General features: G+C 41.7%; 1 protein-coding gene across 2 annotated transcripts in view; it reads left to right on the top strand.

The window, feature by feature from the left end:
• The window catches only part of lrrc8c (leucine rich repeat containing 8 VRAC subunit C), a 43,193-nt gene that overhangs the window by 11,593 nt on the left and 9,757 nt on the right, over positions 1-21,843 (top strand). Inside the window, exons 2-3 of one of the 2 annotated variants that reach the window (XM_041208151.1) lie at positions 11,976-12,078; positions 16,608-16,750. In XM_041208151.1, coding sequence (XP_041064085.1) covers positions 16,613-16,750 — 138 coding nt within the window. In that variant the 5' untranslated portion in view covers positions 11,976-12,078; positions 16,608-16,612. Of the gene's footprint in view, positions 1-11,975; positions 12,079-12,538; positions 12,583-16,607; positions 16,751-21,843 lie in introns of those variants that run through there. The other variant, XM_041208150.1, reaches the window with a different exon arrangement.

The raw sequence follows: 21,843 nt of genomic DNA, 5'->3' as shown, positions 1-21,843 counted from the left end.
ATGCCCTCTCGCCTGCAAACCAGCCTGTTGGGGCCTGTAAAATTGTGCCCTAGGAAACCATCCTCTTCACATCCACCTTGTTAAGACTCTTCAGGATCTTATATGTTTATATGCATCTTACTCTTCTAAACTCCAGTGGATACAAGCCAAACGTGTCCAACCTTTCCTCATAAGACAACCCGCCCATTCTGCGTATTAGTCTTGTAAACCTTCTCTGAACTGCTTCTCACATATTTACATATTTCCTTAAATAAGGAAACCAATACTGTACACAATACTGCAGATATGATCTCACCAGCGCCCTGTACAACTGAAGCATAACCTCCCTACTTTTGTATTCAATTCCCCTCCCAATAAACGATAACATTCCATTAGCTTTCCTAATTACTTGCTGTACCTGCATACTAGTTTTTTGTGATTTATGCACTAGGACGTCCAGATCCCTCTGAATCTCAGCTCTGCAATCTCTCACCATAAAGATAATATGCTTCTGTTTCATTCTTCCTGCCAAAATGGGCAATTTCACAATTAGCCACATTATACTCCATTTGCCAGGTCTTTGCTCACTCACTTAACCCATCTGTGTCACTTTGTAGCCTCCTTATGTCCTCTTCACAACTTACTACTGACACTAAAAATGAGCTAACTGGGGATGGGAGAATTATGGATTACAGAGTAGAGGTGTGCAGAGCTGCTATGCCATGGCTTGAAGCAGGTTCAGGGTACAGCTAGAGTTTAAACCACTAAAACAACTAAAAACTAGCAGTAGTAAACCTTCTGCTGTTGAGCTGTTTAGAAAAAAAACCCAACTGTAGTGACCATGGTCAAAGCGATCTGCTCCATCAATGAACTTGGGGTTGACAGGTCAATCATCAGCATCACACAGTGGACGTGCCTGATCAAAGTGTTAGATTACTTGGTCTAGAACAGAGGATCGATCTGGTTCCAGTCTCCTATGAGTGGCTATGCCACCTTGGTGTTAACTCACTGAAAGTCACCTGGTTATCTTGTGCACAGGGTTGTTCGACAACTTGAGCACTTGCTAACAGGCACCAGGAACTTTTCCCAAATAAACTGCATGACTGACCAAAAAAACATCGGAGCATTTTGCCACTATCATTCCAGTTCACCACTATATCCCACCAAATAGTAGTACCCAAAGTGAGCAGGGAGGGGAAGAGAATGATAATTGGATCCCAAGCCAGATGGTGAGGTATGAAACTAGAAAAAAATTGTTTTCTTAGGTTTACTCACAGGATGCAGCATTACCTACCTACTACCAACAGTGTCTCAGCAGTCTCTTTATATTTTTTATACTTTTTTGAGCTGATCAATTAACCGAATAACTGATTTTTAAAAATCCAATGAAACCAATAAACCAAATGATAGTCCCAAGGGGCACTGTGACTAATGAAAAGAATTTAAGGAACCTTTGCCAAATTAAATCAGAATGTCATTTTGTGGGGTGAGGAAAGGCCTTGGTGCCCATCAGTCATGGAAGGAGTCTCTCTTTATGCTCTTTTGAGTAAATCTATTAAACAAATTGGCAAATAAATAAAATTAACTAATTTAAACAAACTGACAGCTCCTTAAAGGGGCACTGTAACTAAGGAAAAAATAAAGGAGCCTTTTCAGATAAATCAAATTAAAATATCGTTTTGGGAGCCAATGATACACTCCAACCCCTGTGTGCCCATTGGTTATGAAAGGAGTCTCTCTTTATAAGAGCTCTAAGTAGTCAATTAAACAATGCCCTTCACCTGTGTACCTTAACAGGGAATAATAGAAGGTTTTGTAATTCATGATTTAAAAAGCAATGTAGGCTTTGTAATGGCATACTGCATTGATCCTGCCATGTGTTTTGTTATAGTTGTCAGTTAAAGACTTGTGGTAGCAAGTCTCCAGATATAGAAAGCCTCTTATCTCAGGTACACTGTCAGGGCAGGGGCCAGGAGGGGGGATCGAGATGCATCCATAAATAAAAGGAGGAGTAAACTCAGGGCGTTCACTGGCAGACTGTGACAGACTGGCATCGGAAGGGGTCTGCTGGTAAATTTCTAGGCCAACTCTTTTCAGCTGGAGAATAATGCTTGCTGGGGAGAATTAGAGACAATTGTGGGTGGCTGGGTGGGAGGGAGAAAAGCTGACTTCAAACGATGAAACAGAATAATTAATTCAACCCTTTTGATAGCATCTTTTGAGAGCTGTGATTTGCCTCTGGGATTTGGTCAGGGGACATGGATGTCAGTTAAACCTCTCCAGCTGAAAATCTCTTCTATCTGCTAATTTTAAGCATCCAATGAGAAATTAATTTGAGCAGAATCAACCCAGTCCCAAATTAGTCTGCGGCAAAAAAAATCATCTGCAATTCAGCACTGAAACATTGTTGAACCACACCCAAAATCCCTAAGTTGTTGATACAGGAAATGGAAAAAAATAAACTGGAGCCATCTTCTAATAATTAAGAAATCTCAGTGGAACGGAATACAGAGAGCTTTCTTCTGCATCTTCCCAGGAAGTGTGTGAGGGACAGACAGTTCCTTAAAAAAAAACAGCAATGCTTCAGTCCAACAAAAGAATACATGGAAGCACTGATGTTATTGTGTAATCATGAAGAAAGAATGGCAAAAAGGAGTTATTAGGTTAGCCCAATGGATACAGATACTTGTATTCTATATTGGTAGCTCATGTGGATGACTGAATAACCCAGGTTCAATTTCTGGTCTATGCTAAATTAAATAATCCCAGTCAGGGAAATGATGAGGACATTAGTTAGCTCCGGTGCTCTGAGCTGAATTGGGGCTTTTGGGGTGGGGTGGGGGGGTGGGGGAGGAAGTTAAATTAACAAGGTTTTCACTCCTGACCAATGCCAAGTGACCTTGCTGGAAAGCATATGTGTTAGGTACAGAATTTGTCCTACCTGCGATGCTTTGTCAATGTATTTCTAGTACAAAAAAGGCTAGTTTAGAGTTGTAAAAAGAATTAATTGAGACTGCAGTACACAAGATCTGCTGCTGAACCCGAGTCTGACCCTTCAATTCTCTGCGGTACTGGAAATGTGAACTAGAAGCAGAAAATGCTCTGGGGCAGGCAGGTAGCATCTGTGGAGAGAAATACAAGAGTTAATATTTCAGGTCGATGGCCTTTAACCAAATATGTAAAATGTTCAAGATTAGCAATTTTTAAGCAAATATAAAGCCAGGGAAAAAGGGGTAGAAAAGGAAGAAAAGATGAGATTTGTGATACTGTGGAAGACAGGGGTGATGAAATGACTGAATGGATAATGATGTGAGGCAACTGCTGACATGTTTTTATAATGATATAAAGGCACCAGTCACTCATAAGGGATTGTGTAAACATGTGGGTTCATTTATTTAGACTAGGCACAGAGAACATATATACAAAGATAGAAAGCTTAAAGACATCAGCAGCAGAGCTGTGCATGCTATGTTCTGCTCATAGGCAAAAGTGAAACTGAGACTGGATCACATATGACACACTTACCTTCCAGTGATGCCATGCTGCTATCCCTTAAAAGCATGTTACAACATCCCCCCTTTTTAAAGATATTTCCCCCCCCCTTCCAAAGAAGTATAACTATTTACAATACATATTCATGTTTAGTTATCATTACATAAGAGTACAGGACTGGTGAATCTATGAGTTTCTAATGCGTAAAGGTAATCTGCTGGTATGCCCAGATCTTGTGATGATAACCTAGTCTGGAGGTGTCTTTACTTGCTCACAGGGATCTGTGGGATTGTCATTTTTGGATGTTTTTCCTGGTTTTGTTTGGGATCTTGTCCTAGATGCAATAGGACTGAACGGTGGTTGAAGAGCTGGAATGGATCTGATTTGTCCTCGGTTACGCCTCACTACTGCACCTTTGTGCATAGTGACTTCAAAGAACTTTGGTTCCAAACAAATCCTTGTCACCTCAGCTGCTTGCTATGGGATCCTAGATGTAAATTTGTTGACACAACAGTAAACTTGACAATTCTGCATTTTTATCATGCATGTTGGTTATCTTCTCTTGCAGTTTTCAAAGTTGCTCTCTAGCTCCTGAGAGAGTACAATGGGTTAGAGTAGGTGGATTGGTATGCACTAGTCTGCCAAACATGGGGCAGAATTTTACAGCAGCAGGATTTTACTTTCCCACAGGGCTGTAAAGTTCTGCCCATGAGCTCTGCCGGTGATGGAATAGTTTCACTCAAAGGAGTCGCTCTCAGATGTAACATTGGAATGTGTAGATATTGCTTGGTCTGTCTATATTTGTGAATCAGGGATTTCATCATGTGAATCATTCGTTCAGCTAGGCCGTTAGGTCTAGTGAGGAGTAGAAGTAGTGCGATTGATGTTCCACTTCTCACAAATATCCTGAAATGGCTTACCAATAAATTGCAGGCCATTATCCGTGTACGCAACAATTGTGCTTGATGAATGGTGCAATTGTCGAGTAATGGGGAACTTGGTAAAATAATAGCAATGGCGATGAAGTCAGTGCCATGGACATGAAAGAGGGCGGATGCGATTTTGGACCAAGGATGGGTAGGGCTTCATGTGAAATCAGTGGTTCTTTAGTGCTAACTTGGATATGCTCTTGACAAGCCTCGCACTTTTTGACGACGATGTCAATGTTATTGTTCATACCCGGCCAATAGACTGTCTCTCTTATGAGTCTTCTCATCCGATCTATGCCCGCGTGTGATTGATGAAGTTGTTGAAGAAGTTGAAGAATATCAGGTCGCAAAGATTGCGGTATGATGAGCTGCCTGACTTTAAAAATGGCTCCCCGGGAGATGTCTAGCTCATCCCGGTAAGTCCAAAATGGTCTCACGTGTTCATGGACATTCTGAATTGAATCAGGCCAGCCTTCAATTATGGTTTTCCACAGTTTCTGTAGTGCAGAATCTTTCACCAATTATCCTTTTTGCTGCTGGTAATTGCATTGTGCAAAATGTACCAGGTCAGTTGATGACCTGCATTCTCCTGTAAGTGTAATGTTGCAACACCCTTGAAACTGCCAATTTTGTCAAAACATTCTGGTTGTCACTATCACTATCAACATCCTAGGGGTTACCGTTGGAGGAAGGGGAGACTGGTGGTTATTGCTCACCTCCCCATGCCACCCCCGGAATTAAAGTTGGTGTCAAACTGACCAATGCTCAACAAGCGCCCCGCCCCACAGTGAAAACACACTGCGGGTGGCCTTAAGCGGGTGAGGATTGGACTTCAGCCCCTCAGTGGGATGAAGTCCCACCCTCAAGAGCTGCCGGCCAATCTGATTGGCTAGAAGCTCCGCCAGTCGCAGCAGCGCCAGAGCTCTGTAGTGGCCGCTGCCGGGACTGCAAGCAGGACCACCGAGAAGATCAATGGATCCCAGCCTGTGGTAAATCCTGGGCTTTTTGAGCAGGAAGGGATTGGGGAGCATAGGGAGGGGCTGAGATGTGGGGGGGGTGGGGGGGTGGGCAGGGAGGTGGGGATTGCTAGGAGGGTGGAAATGGGTTTTCAAGGCCAGGTGGGGAGGAACAAAGGGGAGCTTAACACATTGGCTGGGATGAGAAAATGTGCCCCTGATGCTCTCAGGGCACCCCCATTAACAATGCATTTTATGATGTGGGCAGTGTATTTTTTGGGTCAGTTAGTTTGGTAACAAGCTCAATTGCTCATTAACGATTTATTTAAATAGGCAGGCAACCTGCCAATTTCAGCGTTGTCTTCCTATTGTTATGGGGATCAAGTCAAGGCATGGGGATGGGCAGGAAGGCAGTGGGTTAGCCAGCTGTCATATTTTATGTGCCACTCCCCTCAACCCGCAGCTGAAACCACGCCCAGCAATGGGGACTGTAAAATCTAGCCCCTGTTCCTCTAATTTTATTTTGCTTCCATCCCAGGAGAGAAACAAATAGTCTCCACTCCACATCTTTGCATGACAATGCAATTGTGATTAAGAATTCTATTGAATGCATGGTGAAGCCCACTATTCCTTTGTTTGATACACCAGTGCACATTATCTTCTCACAGTATCATAGGATCTTTACAGTGCAGAAGAAGGCCGTTCGGCCCATCGGGTCTGTACTGACTCTCTGAAAGAGCATTCCACCCAGTCCCACTCTCCTGCCTTATCCCCGTAACCTTGCACATTCTCTCTTTCTGGCTAGCAATCCAATTCCCTTTTCAATACCTCGATCGAACCTGCCTCCACCATCATTTCAGGGAGTTTGTTCCAGACTCCAACCACCCTTTGGGTGAAAAAAAATTTCCTCACATCACCTTTACTCCTTTTGCCAATTATTTTGAAGCTGTGCCCTCTAGTCCTTGATGTTCTCTTGAGTGGGAAAAGTTTCTCACTATTTACCCTGTCCATACTCCTCAGGATCTTGAATATCTCAATCAAGTGTCTTCTCAGCCTTCTTTTCTCCAAGGAAAACAGTCCCAGCCTCTCCAATCTATTCTCATAGCTACAGTTCTTCATCCTGGGAATCATTCTTGTGAATCTCCTCTGTACTGTCTCCAATGCCTTCACATCCTCCATCTAGTATGGCGCCCAGAACTGGATGCAATACTCCAGATGAGGCCTAACTAGTGTCTTACACAAGTTCAACATGACAACCTTACTCTTATACTCAATGCCCCATTAATAAAGCCTAAGTACCATATGCTTTATTAACTGCTCTCTCAACATGCCCTGCCATCTTCAATGACCTATGTACATATACACCAAGGTCCCTCTGTCCTGCACCTCCTTTAGAGGCTCTCCCTTTATTGAAACTGTCACACCATATTTTTCCTGCCAAAATGAATCACCTCACACTTCTCTGCATTGAACTTCATCTGTCCAATCCGCCAACATGGCTATGTCCTTTTGAAGTTCCAGACTAACCCTATCACAGTTGACAACTTTTCCAATCTTTGTATCATCTGCAAATTTTGAACTTATGCCCTGCACACTACAGTCTCGGTCATTAATATATATCGGGAAGAGCAAGGGCCGAGGAACTCCACTAGAAACCTTCCTCCAATCTAAAAAACAATCATTTATCAATATTCTCTGTTTCTGTCGCTCAGCCAATTTCTTATCCAAGTTACTACTTTCCCTTTTATTCCATGACCTAGAATTTTGCTCACAAGTCTGTTGTGTGGCACTATATCAAATACCTTTTGAAAATCCATATACACCACATCAACAGTGCTTCATTTATCAACCTTCTCTGTTACCTCCTCAAAAAACTCCAGCAAGTTAGTTAAACATGATTTTCGATTGATGAATTCATGCTTGTCTAAGTGATTATTGATTTTATCACATACTATAGTTTCCAGAAGTTTCCCTACCACTGAAGTCAAACTGACTGGCCTGTAGTTGCCAGCTTTATCCTTGCACCCTTGAACAAGGATGTAACATTCACAATTCTCCAGTCCTCTGGCCCCTCTCCTATGTCTAAGGAAGGCTGGAAGATTATTACTAGCGCCTCTGCAATTTCCACCCACACTTCCCTCAGTACCCTTAGATGCAGCTCATCTGGTTCTGGTACCATATCTATTTTAAATAAAGATAAACTTTCCAATACTTCTTCCTTCCACTCAATTGTAAGTTCTAGTGTACCAGTTACCTCCTCTCTCACCTCAGCCTGAGTAGCAAGTTCTTCCTTTGTAAAGACAGATGCAAAGTTCTCTGCATTTATTGTTGGTCTAACTTTGTCTAACTATTTAAAAGTAAATGGAATAAAAGAAAATCGGAAATTGACAACTTGTTCTAGCCAGAGGGTGATAGCCATGAATAGGTTCATAAGAGTTGTGATTATTTGTATATATTTGTTTTTTTTTTGTGTGTTTGTGTATATATTCTGTGTAAGTAAGGGAAGCTGTGTCTGTCTGTGTCCAGGGTTAATCAAAGGAGAGGCTTGGAAGTCAAATGGTCTATGGAGTCTAAGGGAGTCTAGTGGTGGGTTTTAGTTTACAAGTAAACAGAGTAGATTTGAACGTTACATTGCGGGTTAAGTGTTGAAACTGTTGTGTAGCTATTGCATTTCAAAAGAGGTTCAAAGGTATAACTGAACATTTGCATCTTACAGGAGATTCATGAGTAAACAGGGGCAGACATTTTAAATTTTATTGATCCAAAATAGAGGTAACATAGGAACATAAAAGGTTTTAATAATTGGGGATCTAAGGGATTTGCGAAGACAATGGAGAACAAAAATGAAAGGGGAATAAAAGTATAATAATTGTAATGAAAGTATAATAATTTTCATAATATTTTTCTGGTTTATTTTGAAGTAGCTATATGGGGGTAAGTATAGCTGGGTCTGTGTGTGATTTAATTATATTTGGAGTCAAGTTGACTGCAAGTTTGAAATCATCAATAGAAGCTAGGTGCTTAACATGCTAATGAGTAAACATGGATACTGGCTTAGCATGTAAGGTGTGAAGGGAATTTGCATTTTTAGATAAATGAAGGGATATTTGGATTTCAAAGGGCTTGTTATCTGTATACAACTAACCAGATAAGCAAGGCTAAGGAATGTGTTAATTTCCCCCAAAGGTTACTGGCAATATTGGCAACATGAAAGCTTTTATGTTATGAGGAAGATACAGTTTCAAAGACATATGGAACAATATAATTTATTTATTAAAAGGAGAGAAACTTATATAAAGGAGAATGAAAGGCTATGTATCAGAAAGCCATGTAATATCTAACAGGAGTGTGTGAAATAGCCTTAATGAAGCTTCCAGCATTGGTACATAAGTCTGCTATATAACGAAACTGAAGTTGGGGAAAAGCCACTTGGAATTCTACTATCAAGTGGGTATTGTGCTAATTTACTGGTTCTGCCTTAAATCTAAAATCTATTTGGACTGTTGCCTTAAAGGAGTGTAACTGGGAGTCAGGTTAATTAGGAATTTTTGGAGTTATTATAGTAGTAAGTAATTGTAGTCTTATGTATGTGTTTGAAATCCTTTATATTTTGTTAATAAATATTTTAATTTAATTTTTGAAACCGCTAAAGGTCTTGGTGGGCTTTTTACTCCTGAATTCAGTGCTCACATGTCATAATAAATACAAATTGCAAAACCGTCGTGATAGCGCGACCAAGTTTCCCTCATGAATTTAGCCAGCCTGGCACATATTATGTGCCATGTCATAACAGTTTTTATGAGAGCAGATTTTCAGCGGGAGTGATTTGCTATTAGGGGATGCCTTGCTGAAGGCCCAGCTCATTTGTTTTGGCTGTGACAGGGTTTTGAATTGAAGGAAGCAACTCAATCTCAGGCCAGGAGAATATTTGTCCTGTGAAACAGTTTGTTTTGAATCTGCCTTCAGAAAGCCACATCAGTGTGTTTTGGTTCTGGGTGTTCGTGGATTGTACTTTCGGTTATAGTGAAAGGCAATTTCTTGATTTGGGTTGTATTTCCAGGATTTTACAGTTAAGAATCTATGAGGGCTATTGCTGAAAAGATAATCTCATTGTGTACCTTTGGTAAAACATTTTTGCGGTTATTTTGTAAGATCTTTTTTAATTGTGTATCTGTTATCTTGTGTGCTTAAGTTTTATCTTTTCTTTTAATAAAATTTTAATTTTTCGAATTTTAAAAGTTATCACTGAAGTCCTGTGCTTCTGTGTTCACTAACTATCCATCCACATTTTCACAATACAAAAAAAAGATTATGATCAGCCAAGATGGATTTCGATCTGAGGTCCGGCTTGCTCAGATTAACATCAGCTGTGGTCGTAACAGAGTGTCTTTCATGACCGCCAGACATCCTGAGTTACTTTATAACCAATGAAATGCTTTTGAGCTGGAGTCGCTGTTGTAACATAAGAAGCACAGCAGCCTTTCAGCACACATACTCCCAAAAACAGCAATATGATAACGACCAGATAATATGTTTTTGTGATGTTGATCAAGGGATAAATATTGTCCAGGACACCGGGGATAACCCCCCTGTTCTTCTTCGAAATAGAGCAATGGATTTTTTCCGTCTAGCTGATAGGGCAGACAGGGACTCGGTTTAACATCTCATCTGAAATATGGTGCCTCAATACTCCACTGGAGTGTCAGCTTTGATCTTTGTGCTCATGTCCAAGATTGGGACTTGAATCCACAACCTTCTGACTCGGAGGCAACAGTACTACCCACTGAACCACAGCAATGAAGAATTCCCCGATATTGAAGGGGGTTCTGGGCTAAAAACTGAAAATGTTGAAGACACCCAGCAAGTCAGGCAGCGCCTGGGTGGACTGGCCATGTGGGAAATTGGCCAATTTGCCTCATACCCCACCTCCCAAACACCCACTCCCATGAATGTTTCCACTGTATTATCGCATTGAGCTATTTCTGTGAGAATCCTAAAGAATCCTGCACCCTTTCAATAAAGGAATTCTGTCTCTGGCAGCAGATGTTGCAAAAACATGTGTCAGTTGTTTTTTCAGATACAAATTCTTTCTGAGGGTTTTGCACTCTTTGTGGTTATAAGGAAACTAAAGATAGATTTGAAGGGGTAGACTAGGTGGCCTAATGACCTGGTAAAGCCTAGAACTAGTGTCACTATTTTACTTTGTACTGACACAGATTGCATTAATAATTGAAAGTAGACATACATCTGTTCAAGACAAATTGTGTTTGACTAACATGATTGGGTTCTTTGATGAAGTAACAGAGAGGGTTGATGAAGGTAGTGGGGTTCATTTTGTGCTTATGGAGTTTTGAAAGACGTTCAACAAAGTCCCACATAATGGACTTGTTAGCAAGATTAAAAGAACAAAGGGACAATACCAGTTTGGATACAAATTCGGCGATAGGGCAGAAAGCAGAGAGTAGTGGTGAATAGTTGTTTTCAGAGCAGAGGAAAGTGTAAAGTGATGCTCCCCCAAGGGTTGGCACTGAGACTGCAGTACGTTTTGACACATTAATGACCTGGACTTGGGTATACAGAGCATAGTTTCAAAGTTTGTAGATGACATGAACCTTGGAAATGTAGTAAATGAGGAGGATCATTACAGACTTCAGGAGGACACAGACAGACTGGTGAAATGGGCAGATTGAAAGCAAATGCAATCTAATGCAGAGAAGTGCAAAGTGGTTCATTTGGGAGGAAGAATGAGGAGAGGCCATAAAAACTAAATGGTAGAATTATAAAAGGGGGTGCAGAAACAGAGATTCACAGGGAGTGTGCACAATTCTTTGAAGGTCAAGTTGAGAAGGCTGTGAAAAAGGTGGAATGGAATCCTTGGGTTTAATAATAGAGGAATAGAGTACAAAAGCAAAGATATTGTACCAAAATTTTATAAAGCCTGGTTAGGCTGAAGCTGAAGCATTGGGGTCGATTCTGGGCACTACACTTTAGCAAGGCTCTCATGGTCTTAAAAGGGGTGCAAAGGAGATTTACTGGAATCATACCAGAGATGAAAGATTTCAATTAGGTGGAGAGAATAGAGAAATTGGGATTGTTCTCCTTGCAGCAGCGAAGATTAATGGAAGCTTTGATGGAGACATTCAAAATCATGAACAATTGGCAAAAGAACCAGAGACCACGTGAGGAGAAGAAGCATTTACATAGCAAGTTGCTATGATCTGAAATGCACTGCCTAAAAGGGTGGCAGAAGCAGATTTGATATTCGCTTTCAAAATGGAATTGGATTAGAACTTGACAGGGGGAAAAAATTGGTGGGTTATGGGGAAAGAGCAGGGAAGTGGGACTAATTGGATAGTCTTTCTGAAGAGCCAGCACAGGTACGTTGGGTCAAATAGTCTCCTACCATGCCGTATCATTTTATGACTATGTGCAATTGTGCAAAAATTAGATCATATCATAACTATTCAGAGCATTAGCATATATGAATGCTTTTCCATCTGAACTGAATCTGAGCCAAGAAGAGGTCTTGTAACAGGTCAGCTGGATCTTTTTATTGCGCTATTTATTTTTCCATTGCTCCAGCAGCTTTACAAGACATTTACCCTTTTGTGTTTTGCAGGTTTTGAGATCTGGAACATCTGGAGATCTGGAAAAAGAAAATTTATAGAATTAAGCATCAGCCCTTTTTGTTTGCTGTTGCAAGAAGCAGCCCTTCCCTGTAGGTAAGTGTAAAAGATAATTAAAATTCCGTACAGGCTCGGGTTACTAACACTGGAGTCTGGAGACACTCTTATTGGTGCTGGTGATTAGAACTGGCTTGTCGCTACAGGGTCTAGAACTCAAATGCAGTCCATGCTGATTGTATGAAAGCCACCTTCAGTGGTGCTTGTATGAAATAAGTCCCAACCGTCTCAAACCAGACCAGAAGGAGCTTTACTCTGCATCTAACCATCGCATATTTGGTTCTGGGAATATTTTATGCTGACACTGGGTGCCTGAATTGGAAAGTAGTTTCCTCTAGTTGACTCGACTTAGTATTGGAAAAAAATGCTGAATCAGAGAGATGCTTTGTGCTTAAACATATGAGTTTCCAATTCAGACTTCTCTGTGGATACATTTTCTAAATCCAAACTAACAATAGTTCAAGCATTTATTCATTTATTTATTTATTTTCTTTTTGGCAGATTGGAAACCATTTGCTCCTAATCGCTAGATGTCGGTCCCACGTGCGTACTTGTGACTCTGTTTCATTTTGCATGCTACAATATCCAAGGCCCTTTAGAAGGGAAGAACAGCACTCTTAGTAGATGTCTGCAAAACACAAATACTGAAATTCCCTGACCTTTAATCAAGAATGTTTATGAGTGACAGTGAGTGGGAATGAAGACAACGGTGAAGAGGCCGTTATTGCTTTGTTTCTGCAGTGGGATTAATGTGGGGTGTACTGCACTGAACGCAGCAGGCTAAGAACATCCCAGACGAATCTGGTCTGTGCTGAGTTTGCTAAATTCAACCTTGATGGGGATTGTGGGGAAAGGTGGAGGTGGTGGTCAGTAGAGCGAGAGGCTCTTAAGAAATAGGAAGGTGAGAAAAATCTTGCTGGATCCTTGTTTCTGATCTTTTTGGAGTGCTTATATTTCTGTGTGTGTTAGGATCTTGGGTAAGTACGGGATCAGCCTCCGCTGTGATGCTCCCCAGAACCGAATATCCTTCTGATGCACAAGGATGATGGTTCCGAAGAAACTATCAAAACCCTTACAAGTATCCTCCAGTATGAGGCAACATATTCAAAAATGCAATTAAAAAACCGGGGCCAGGTTGGTGGATCAATGCACTACGCCGTAGAGATGCAAGACATGTACTGGTGCTCATGAATGGCTTCACCTTTCTCCTGCAATGCTAATTGTGATGATAGGCACTTCCTTCCATCACCCCCCTTTGCCCGCATGACCAACATCAAGATTTGACCCTGTCAGCTCCCTCCAGATCATCTGCTCTCTGGCTTCCAAGAAGAGTTGTGCTTCTGAGAGGAATGTTCCCATTATGCTCAAGACGTGTGTTCCTGAACATGCCATTGTCATTAATCTCTCACCTTCAGTCTGCCTTTTCTTCTCCTTGGAACTTGACTCATGCTCAGGCAACAGTTGTCCTTACCTTATTAATTATTCCATTATAACCCTTATGCTGGTACTTTCTATGGAAGCTCCTGCTAACTCTCCAATTATTCATTACCTTGAATCTTCTGGTCTGTTCCATTATCATCAGTATGAGCTTCGTTCTGGGTATTCCACTCATCATCTTATTACCAGTGTTACAAATCTGTAGAATCCTAACCTTGATTATGTTCATGACTCATCTGTTCTTACCTTGAACATCTGTGAAGCATCTGACAGGACCTGACATTCTGCATGGCTCAACAATTTACCATTGAATAGTCTCTCACCAATGTTCACAGTTATCTAATTTCCTCTGAAATGACTCTCTCTGATGGAAACTTCATTCTTCAATCAGGGGTTTCCTAGGGCTTTGCCACCCTTCTTTCTTCATATCGATGGCCTCCTCCACTCAACATCCAAATCTGTGGCGCTCTTTTGCTGATGTTTCGACTCTACAGTTCAGCAGCTTCCTTCAGATCTCATGCTGTCAAGTGCTTATAAACTCTTCCTCTCAATGCATTGGCTGAATCACTACATCAACTGCGCCATGACCCCTGCGGGACAATGAAAATCTTCTTTCTTTTAATCTTCCTAAGGCCCAGTTCCTTTAAGTCTCTAAAGATCAAACAGCAGCTGCCAGCTGTGATTCTGATGACGCCATCTTTAGTTCTTACTATTGATATTCCTGCCGTACTATCTCCTCGGACTACAATTGGAACTCTTAGATTTTTTTCCTTTGTTGTTTCAAGATTATTGTTTTCCTCTTCATCAGGTACATCGTCTTTAACTCTTGTGTGGCTGTTGAACCCACCAGTCAAGAGATAGCTGCCACTCTTGTATCAAAAGAGGCCCTCCTAATATCTTTCTCACAAACCTAGACAAGTTTATCACAATCTTTCTTCTCTCTCTTTTCTATCATCAAGGATAAGTGCTTGATGGGCAAGCAGCCATTGTTTTTTGTTTATTTAACACATGTATCATCCCAAATGCTCTTTAATTCACCCCCTCCACCCCATCCTACAGCCCCCTTGCTGCTGTCTATCCTTCCTTCTGCTTATATCCTTCAAAATCCATACTTAATGCCAGCAAATTGATACCTTTGATTTATCTCATCTGTTTCAATCCTTGGTCCCTCACCTTAGCTGCTCAGTTTGAAATAAATTGTTCCATTGGGTAGATGCACAGAATGAGAACCAACTGTAACGACAGGCAGAGAGAGAGAGAGAGATGGGTAAAATCTGAACCCTAAAAGGCAACAAGAGGAAACAAATGTATAAAATACGCTCCTGTTCTCTGTCAGAAAGATGATGTATTAAATTCCAGAACGTAGAGTAACAGAGGAATTGGTGTTGTGTATCAGGCCCAGCAGAGAAGGTTTTGTGGAGCAGTGGGTAGCGTCCCTGCCTCTGAGCCAGAAGTTCTGGGTTCAAGTCTCACCCCAGGGCTTGATGACCAAGGAATGTGCATTCATGACAGAGCCATACAGGTTGAGTATTAAGCTGCAAACCCTTCCAATACATGCCAATGACAGGCAGTTAATGTGAGAGAGATTCTGGGTCAGCCATGTGATTGGAAAGGAAGCTGGAGCCTCCACCATCACTGTTCATAGCTCCAGACTACAACATGCATGTCAAAAGTGTGTGTTGTCACAGCAACCCAGACTCCCTGAGGGAATTGTAATTGGCCACCACATCAATGGGTTCATTCAACAGGAGTCCTCAATCTCTGGGACCTGGTTTATATATAAATTAATGAGTTCTGAAGAAGAGTCGTATTGGACTCAAAACATTGGGCAGGATTTTCCAGTCCCACAGCGGCAGACGTGACAAGACAGCCAAAAGTCCATTGACTTCAGCAGCACTGGTAAATCCTGCCGGTTAACTCTGTTTTTCTCTCTCCTCAGATGCCTGCCTTGGCTGCTGAGTTTTTCCAGCACTTTCTGTTTTTATTACTAATGATTAATGTCTGCTGGCTGAAATGATCCAAAATGAAATTAGTCTGGGCAGTCTTGATCCATTTCCTATTAGGCATAGGCATGCAGCGCAAAAAGCCATTGATCTGGAACAAATTGCATTAAGTTGGTAAGGCCTACTTCTGCTCCTACGTCTTATGGTCTTACATTCAAGGCTGAGATAGACAGATTTTTAATCAGTAAGGGAATCAAGGGCTATGGGGAAAAGGCAGGAAAGTGGAGTTGAGGATTATCAAGTCAGTCATGATCTCATTGAAAGGCGGAGCAGACTCAGTGGGCCGAATGGCCTGCTTCTGCTCCTACGTCTAATGGTCTTACACTCAGAAAGACCTGGGATGGCTGGTGTGGCACGTGGAGAAATATTAATGTGTGGCAAGGTCAGACTTCTGAAGACCTGCATTCCTCACCTTCATCAAACCTCGATAAGATTGCTGCAACCAAATTTTAATGAAAGACCTCCTTTTAACTGTTAGTTAACCATGCAGCAAACAGAGCCTAAATGAAATGCGGTATGACCGTGTCAAAGCTAAATCAGGTGTTCATTTTCATGTGATGCGCTGAAAAACAGAAAGTGGGGTTTCTTTAGCGAACCAATGAAATTCTCTCACATTGCAACTTTCCAAGATGAAAGAGAAAAGCTGCACCTTTTACCATCATCAGCACACTGGGAACCACTCACAATCCCTAACTGAAGTTTAATGTACTAACTCGATCCTGCCTGTACCAAATTATAAACTCCTGAAAGTATTAGATCACTTTAGTCGCTGGTCACATCTTAAAACCTCATCTGAAGGGGGTTCGGAGTGGTTCTTACACCGTGATACATTTTACATGGCAGGCAGTACGTGTGCGGTGATGCAACCATATGTGTGTGCACAGTATTATAGGTAAAACCTCTGGGTTAAACAGCAGTCACCTTAATATTAATGAGGTGGGCATCTCCCATTTATTAACACTCTCGGAACTGAACAACACATCCAATTTTCGGCTCAATGGCTTAGTGTGCAAATTCGGCTTTGACGGCGGTTGCCAGACTCTCACCTAACAACTAACAAACGTGGATTCACCCATGATTATACAGGTTTTCGATTTTTTTTTTCTTAAATTCATCTTATTTTCACAGGAACTATGATTCCCGTCACGGAGTTTAAGCAGTTTACTGACCATCAGCCTGCATTTCGAGTGCTGAAACCATGGTGGGATGTTTTTACCGATTACATAGCCATTGCCATGTTGATGATTGGTGTGTTTGGCTGCACATTGCAGGTAAGTCTCCTCAGACTTCAGGGTGAGTCAACTATTCGTTTGCTCCCGCATCCTGGGGTGACATTCGTGTTGCTGCGTCCCTGTTTGCAATTTAAAAATGGGGTGGGAGCAGGACCAAAATAGTGCAACGGATAATTGACCAAAGCAAATTGCTCAATTCACCAAATTGGCACAAAGGCAGCCATTTCCAGCGAAAATTAAAAGGAATCCTCACCTGGAGTAAGGACTGGAGGGAGATTTGGTAAACTGTTTTTCTGGCAGTTATTTCTGTGTATTGAACCTTAAAGGCTCCTAAGTTTAACTTATTTGCTACTGTAGGTTTTTCCACACTGTCTGCTGATTTTAATGTGCGTTCGATAATTAAAGGTCTCTCTTTAAGGTGCTGCTGTGGGTCCGCACTGCCCAATTTGCAGCCTTCGCACTGGCAAGTTACCTATTGAGGGAACACATTTCCTGTTGAATGAGGGTGAATGGATCAGGTCCCATGCCAGCAATTAACTGCTGCCTGCTCGTAAAGAGCTCAAAGCAAAAATCAACCCATGTCATCTAACTCAGATCGTGCCACAGATACCAGAAATACTGGTGAAGGCAGGTCAAGTTATAGTTTGACAAAGGCAGCCTAGCAGAGAGAATAATAGAGACCAGAAGAAAGTATCGCTTAAGTGTACGAAACCTTCCAGCTTTTGAGAAACTTTGACTCAGCCCTCCACTCACCACCTCAATAAAAGAATAAGCTCTACATTAGAGTCATTACAATACAGATAGAGGCCATTCAGCCTATTGAGTCCATGTCAGCTTTCTGTAGAGCAATCCAATTAGTCCTATTTCCCTGCTTTATTCCCGGAGTCTCTGAGGTTTATTTGCCTCAAGTGTCCATTCAGTTTCTTTTTGAAATCATTCATCGTCTCTGCTCCCCACCACCCTTGGAGACAGTGGGTTCTGGGTTATTGCCACTTGCTGCATGACAAAGTACTTCCTGTTCCTGCATCTCTTGCCCAAGCCTTACATTGGTGGCTCCTAGTCCTTGTACCATGCCAACAGGAAGAGTTTTTCCTTGCCTACCTTATCTAAACCTGTCATTATCTTGTGTACCTCTATCAAGTCTCCCCTCATTCTCATTTGCTCCAAGGTGAACAACCTCATCTTCTCCAACCTAAACTTGTAGTTAAAATCCCTTATCCCTGGAACCATTCTGGTAAATCTCTTCTGCACCCTCTCAAGGACCTTCATATCCTTCCTAGAGTGTGGTGACCTGAACCGGGCACGGTACTCTCATTGTGGCCTAACCAGAGCTTTATAAAGGTTCAGCATAGCTTCCTGCTTTTGAACTCAATGCCTCGATTTAGGAAGCCATGAATCCCATATAATTCGCTAAGTTAAGTAGTGCTCTCACCTCTGAATCACAAGGTTCTGAGTTCAAGTCCCACTCCAGAGCTTTTGTACAAAAATCAAGGCTGACATTCCAGTGCTTTACTGAAGGAGTGCTGCATTGTTGGGGCCTCAGTTTAACGTCTTACACATGAGACGTTAAACCGAGGCCCCATCTGTCTGTTCGGGTGGATGTAAAAAAATTCCATGGCGCTATTTCAAAGAGAAGCAGGGGAGTTATCCCTGGTGACCTGGCAATATTTATCCTTCAGTCAACATCACAAAAAACAGATTAACTGTTCATTGTTATATTGTTGTTTGTGCAAGTTTGCTTTGTGCAAATTGGCTGCCATGAGTCCTACATTACAACAGTAACCATTCTTCAAAAGTACTTCAAAGGCTGCAAAGCGCTTTGAGACATCTAGTGGTCATGAAAAGTGCCATATAAATGCATGTCTTTCTTTTCTCCTTTCTTTTAACTGCTCTCTCAATATGTCCTGCCACCTTCAAAGTTCAATGCACATGAACCTCAGGTTGCTCTGTCCTGCACACTCTTTAGATCTGTACCATTAAATCTGCATTGCCATTTCCTGGACCTTCTTCAAAAGTTGCATCATCTCACATTTCACTATTAAATTTCAGCAGCCACTTGTCATCCATTCTGCTAATGTCCTGTCGTTAGGTATCATCCTCACTTTTTGCCATGCTTCCAATGTTGCTATCATCAGCAAATTTTAAAATTTTACTCTGTATTTCAATATTCAAGCAAATTGCATATATGTGCATATTTATATGTTCCCAAGGGTCAGCTATGTATGTGTGGCTATGCATATATAATGGGGAATACACCGTCGACTCTCCTTCAGTCTGAAAAACAACCATTTGTCATGACTCGCTGTTTTCTGTCCTTTAGCCAAATTTTTTTTTTATCCAAGCTGACACTCGCCCTCCTATTCCGTGAGCCTCCATTTTGTTATCAGTCATTCATGTGGCACTTTGTCAAACACGGTCCTAAAATCCATTTGGACAACTTCCACTGCATTTCCTTTGGTAACCTCCTCTGTTACTTCATCAAAAATATCAATTAGACTTGTCAAACACGATCTGCCTTTTACAAATCCTTGCTGGCTCTCCGTCATTAACCCAAACCTCTCCATGTGCCTGTTATTTTTTCCTTGATTATTGTTTCTAAGACCTTACACCCCACTGACTAGCCTGTAGTTACTGGCGCTGCCCTTATACCCTTCCTGGAATAAGGATGTCATATTTTCCACTTTCCAATGCTCTGACACTTCCTTCGTATCTAATGAAGATTGGAAAACATCTACCATCTCCGCTTCTACCAATATTTTGTCAGCATCCTCTTCCTTAGTAAACACTGATACATTCAATATTCTAACCTTGTCTTGCACCTCTATGCATATATCACCTTCTTTGGCCCTAATAGGCTATCTCGCCTCTTACTACACACTTAACGTTTACATGTTGGTAGAAGATTTTTCAGTTCCCTTTTATGTTAACTGCCATTCTATTCCCATACTCTCCCTTTGCCATTCTTATTCTCTTCACATGTCCTCTCAACTTACTGTATTTGGTTTAGTTCTTGCTTGAAGAATTCACCTGTCATGCATCATACACCCTCCTTTTTTTTGTTTCAGCATATTCTCTATCAACCTCATCACCCAAGGATCCCTGCCTTTCCCTTTTGTTGGAAGGTACCTAACCTGTACCTGAAACATCTCCTCCTCAGAGATCACCCATTGTTCTGTTATAGTTTTTTTTTGTCAAACTTTGGCTCCATTTGATCCTGGCTAAATCACTTCTCATCCCATCAAATTTAGCAGTCTTCCAGTTTAGAAGTTCTACTTGAGATTGTTCCTTGCTCTCCATACAACTCTAATTAAGATATGAAGATCACTCTTACCCATGTACATAGTTGTTTGGTCCTCTTGGCCCACCTCATTCCTCAGTGCCAGATCCACCAATGCCTCCTTCCTATTTGACCTAGAACTTACTGGTTAAGGAAGTTATCCTGAACATCTTTCAGAAATTCCTTCCCCTCCTTACCCTTTACTCTAACATTATCCTGATCCATATTTGAGAAATTGAAGTCCCCCCATACCAGCGCTCTATAGTTCTTGTACATCTCTCTGATTTCTCTGGAGATTTGCTCCTTTATCACTTTCTCACAATTGGAAGGCTTATACGATACTCCCATCAGGGTGATCATACCTTACTTGCTTCCCAAACGTAACCAAATGGATTCTGTCCTTTCCATCTCAAGGACATCCTCTCTTTTCAACACGACAATGTTTTCCTTAATCAGTACTGGCACCCCTCCTCCCTTTTCCCCTTCCCTTCCTTTTCTGAACACTTTACACCTGTGAATGTTAAATATGCCTTAGCATTTTTAAGCCATGTTTCTAGTTATTGCTTCTATATCATATTCCCACACATCTGTTTGTGTTTGTAGCTCACCAATCTTATTCACCACACTTTGCGCATTTACATACATGCATTCTAAAATTGCGTTTATATTCCTCATTGTCCTTCTTAGTCTACTCCTTTCAAATAGAGTACTACTTCCATCTTTAGTAACTATTCAATATTCTCACTCTTTACTGCACCTTATTCCTCTTTTTTGCTTCTCCATGCTGGTGCCAAATTCCTTCCAATTTAGTTTAAATCCTCCCCATCAACTAATGAACATCCCCACGAGGACATTCGTCACAGTCCTGTTGATGTACAACCAATCATTTTTGAATAGCTGCTTCCTGCAGAACAGGTGTCAATGCCTCAACAATCTGAAGCCCTCCATCCTGCACCATGCCTCAAGAATTGACTCTCCCTATCTTCCTATTCCTACTCTCGCTGGTGCATGGCACTAGGAGTAATCCAGAGATAACTACCTTTGAGGTCCCTATGTTTTAAGTTCCTCTCTAGCTCCTGAAAATCTGACTATAGGACCTCAATACCTGCCCTCTCTATGTTGTTGGTTATGGTGTGTACCACAACTTCTGGCTCATTCTCCATGATGTTCTTTACCTGACACCAGAGAGGCAAAACACCATGTGGGACTCAATGATGGTTATGGAAATGCCTGTCTGTCCCCCCAATCGCCTATAATGACTGCAGTCCCTTGCCCATTGGTATCATCATCTAGACTACACTCCTTCATGATGTCCTCACTCCCAGCGCTCTCCAATGCTGAGTACTAATTTGAGACTGGCACACATCCCGAAGACTCCTGCATTTTCTGCCTCTTTCTATCCTTCTGGTTGGCCACCAATCTCCTATCCTGAACTCTCACCGTCTGTAGGATAGTCACCTCTTGGAGTGTACAATCCAGCGAACTCTCATCCTTCCGGAAGCTTCTCAGAGACACCAGCTGCCTCTCAACCTCAAAAACCCTGAACTTGAACTCAAGAAGTTGGAGACACTTCCTACTCATATAGTCCCCCAGGACACAGGCAGTGTCCTGAAGTTCCCATATGGCACAGGAATTGCAAACAGGAGGTCTCAGCTGCCCACCCATAATCTAAAAAAAATACTGTTTCCTCTTTTTGAGGCTGGTTTGTACCTTGTTTAAACTATTAATTTTAATTAATGCCTCTAGACATCAGCTCTCAGGTCTCGCTGTCTCCCGCTCCCTCTCTCAGACTGCCCTTTGTTTTTTTTCACAATGCCAGGACAGTACCTCTTCCCTCTCTCACCAAATTCCCAGA

Source organism: Carcharodon carcharias, chromosome 16 (genome assembly GCF_017639515.1).
Source record: "Carcharodon carcharias isolate sCarCar2 chromosome 16, sCarCar2.pri, whole genome shotgun sequence".
Classification (NCBI taxonomy): domain Eukaryota; kingdom Metazoa; phylum Chordata; class Chondrichthyes; order Lamniformes; family Lamnidae; genus Carcharodon; species Carcharodon carcharias.
This window is presented reverse-complemented; position numbering and strand designations above follow the sequence as displayed.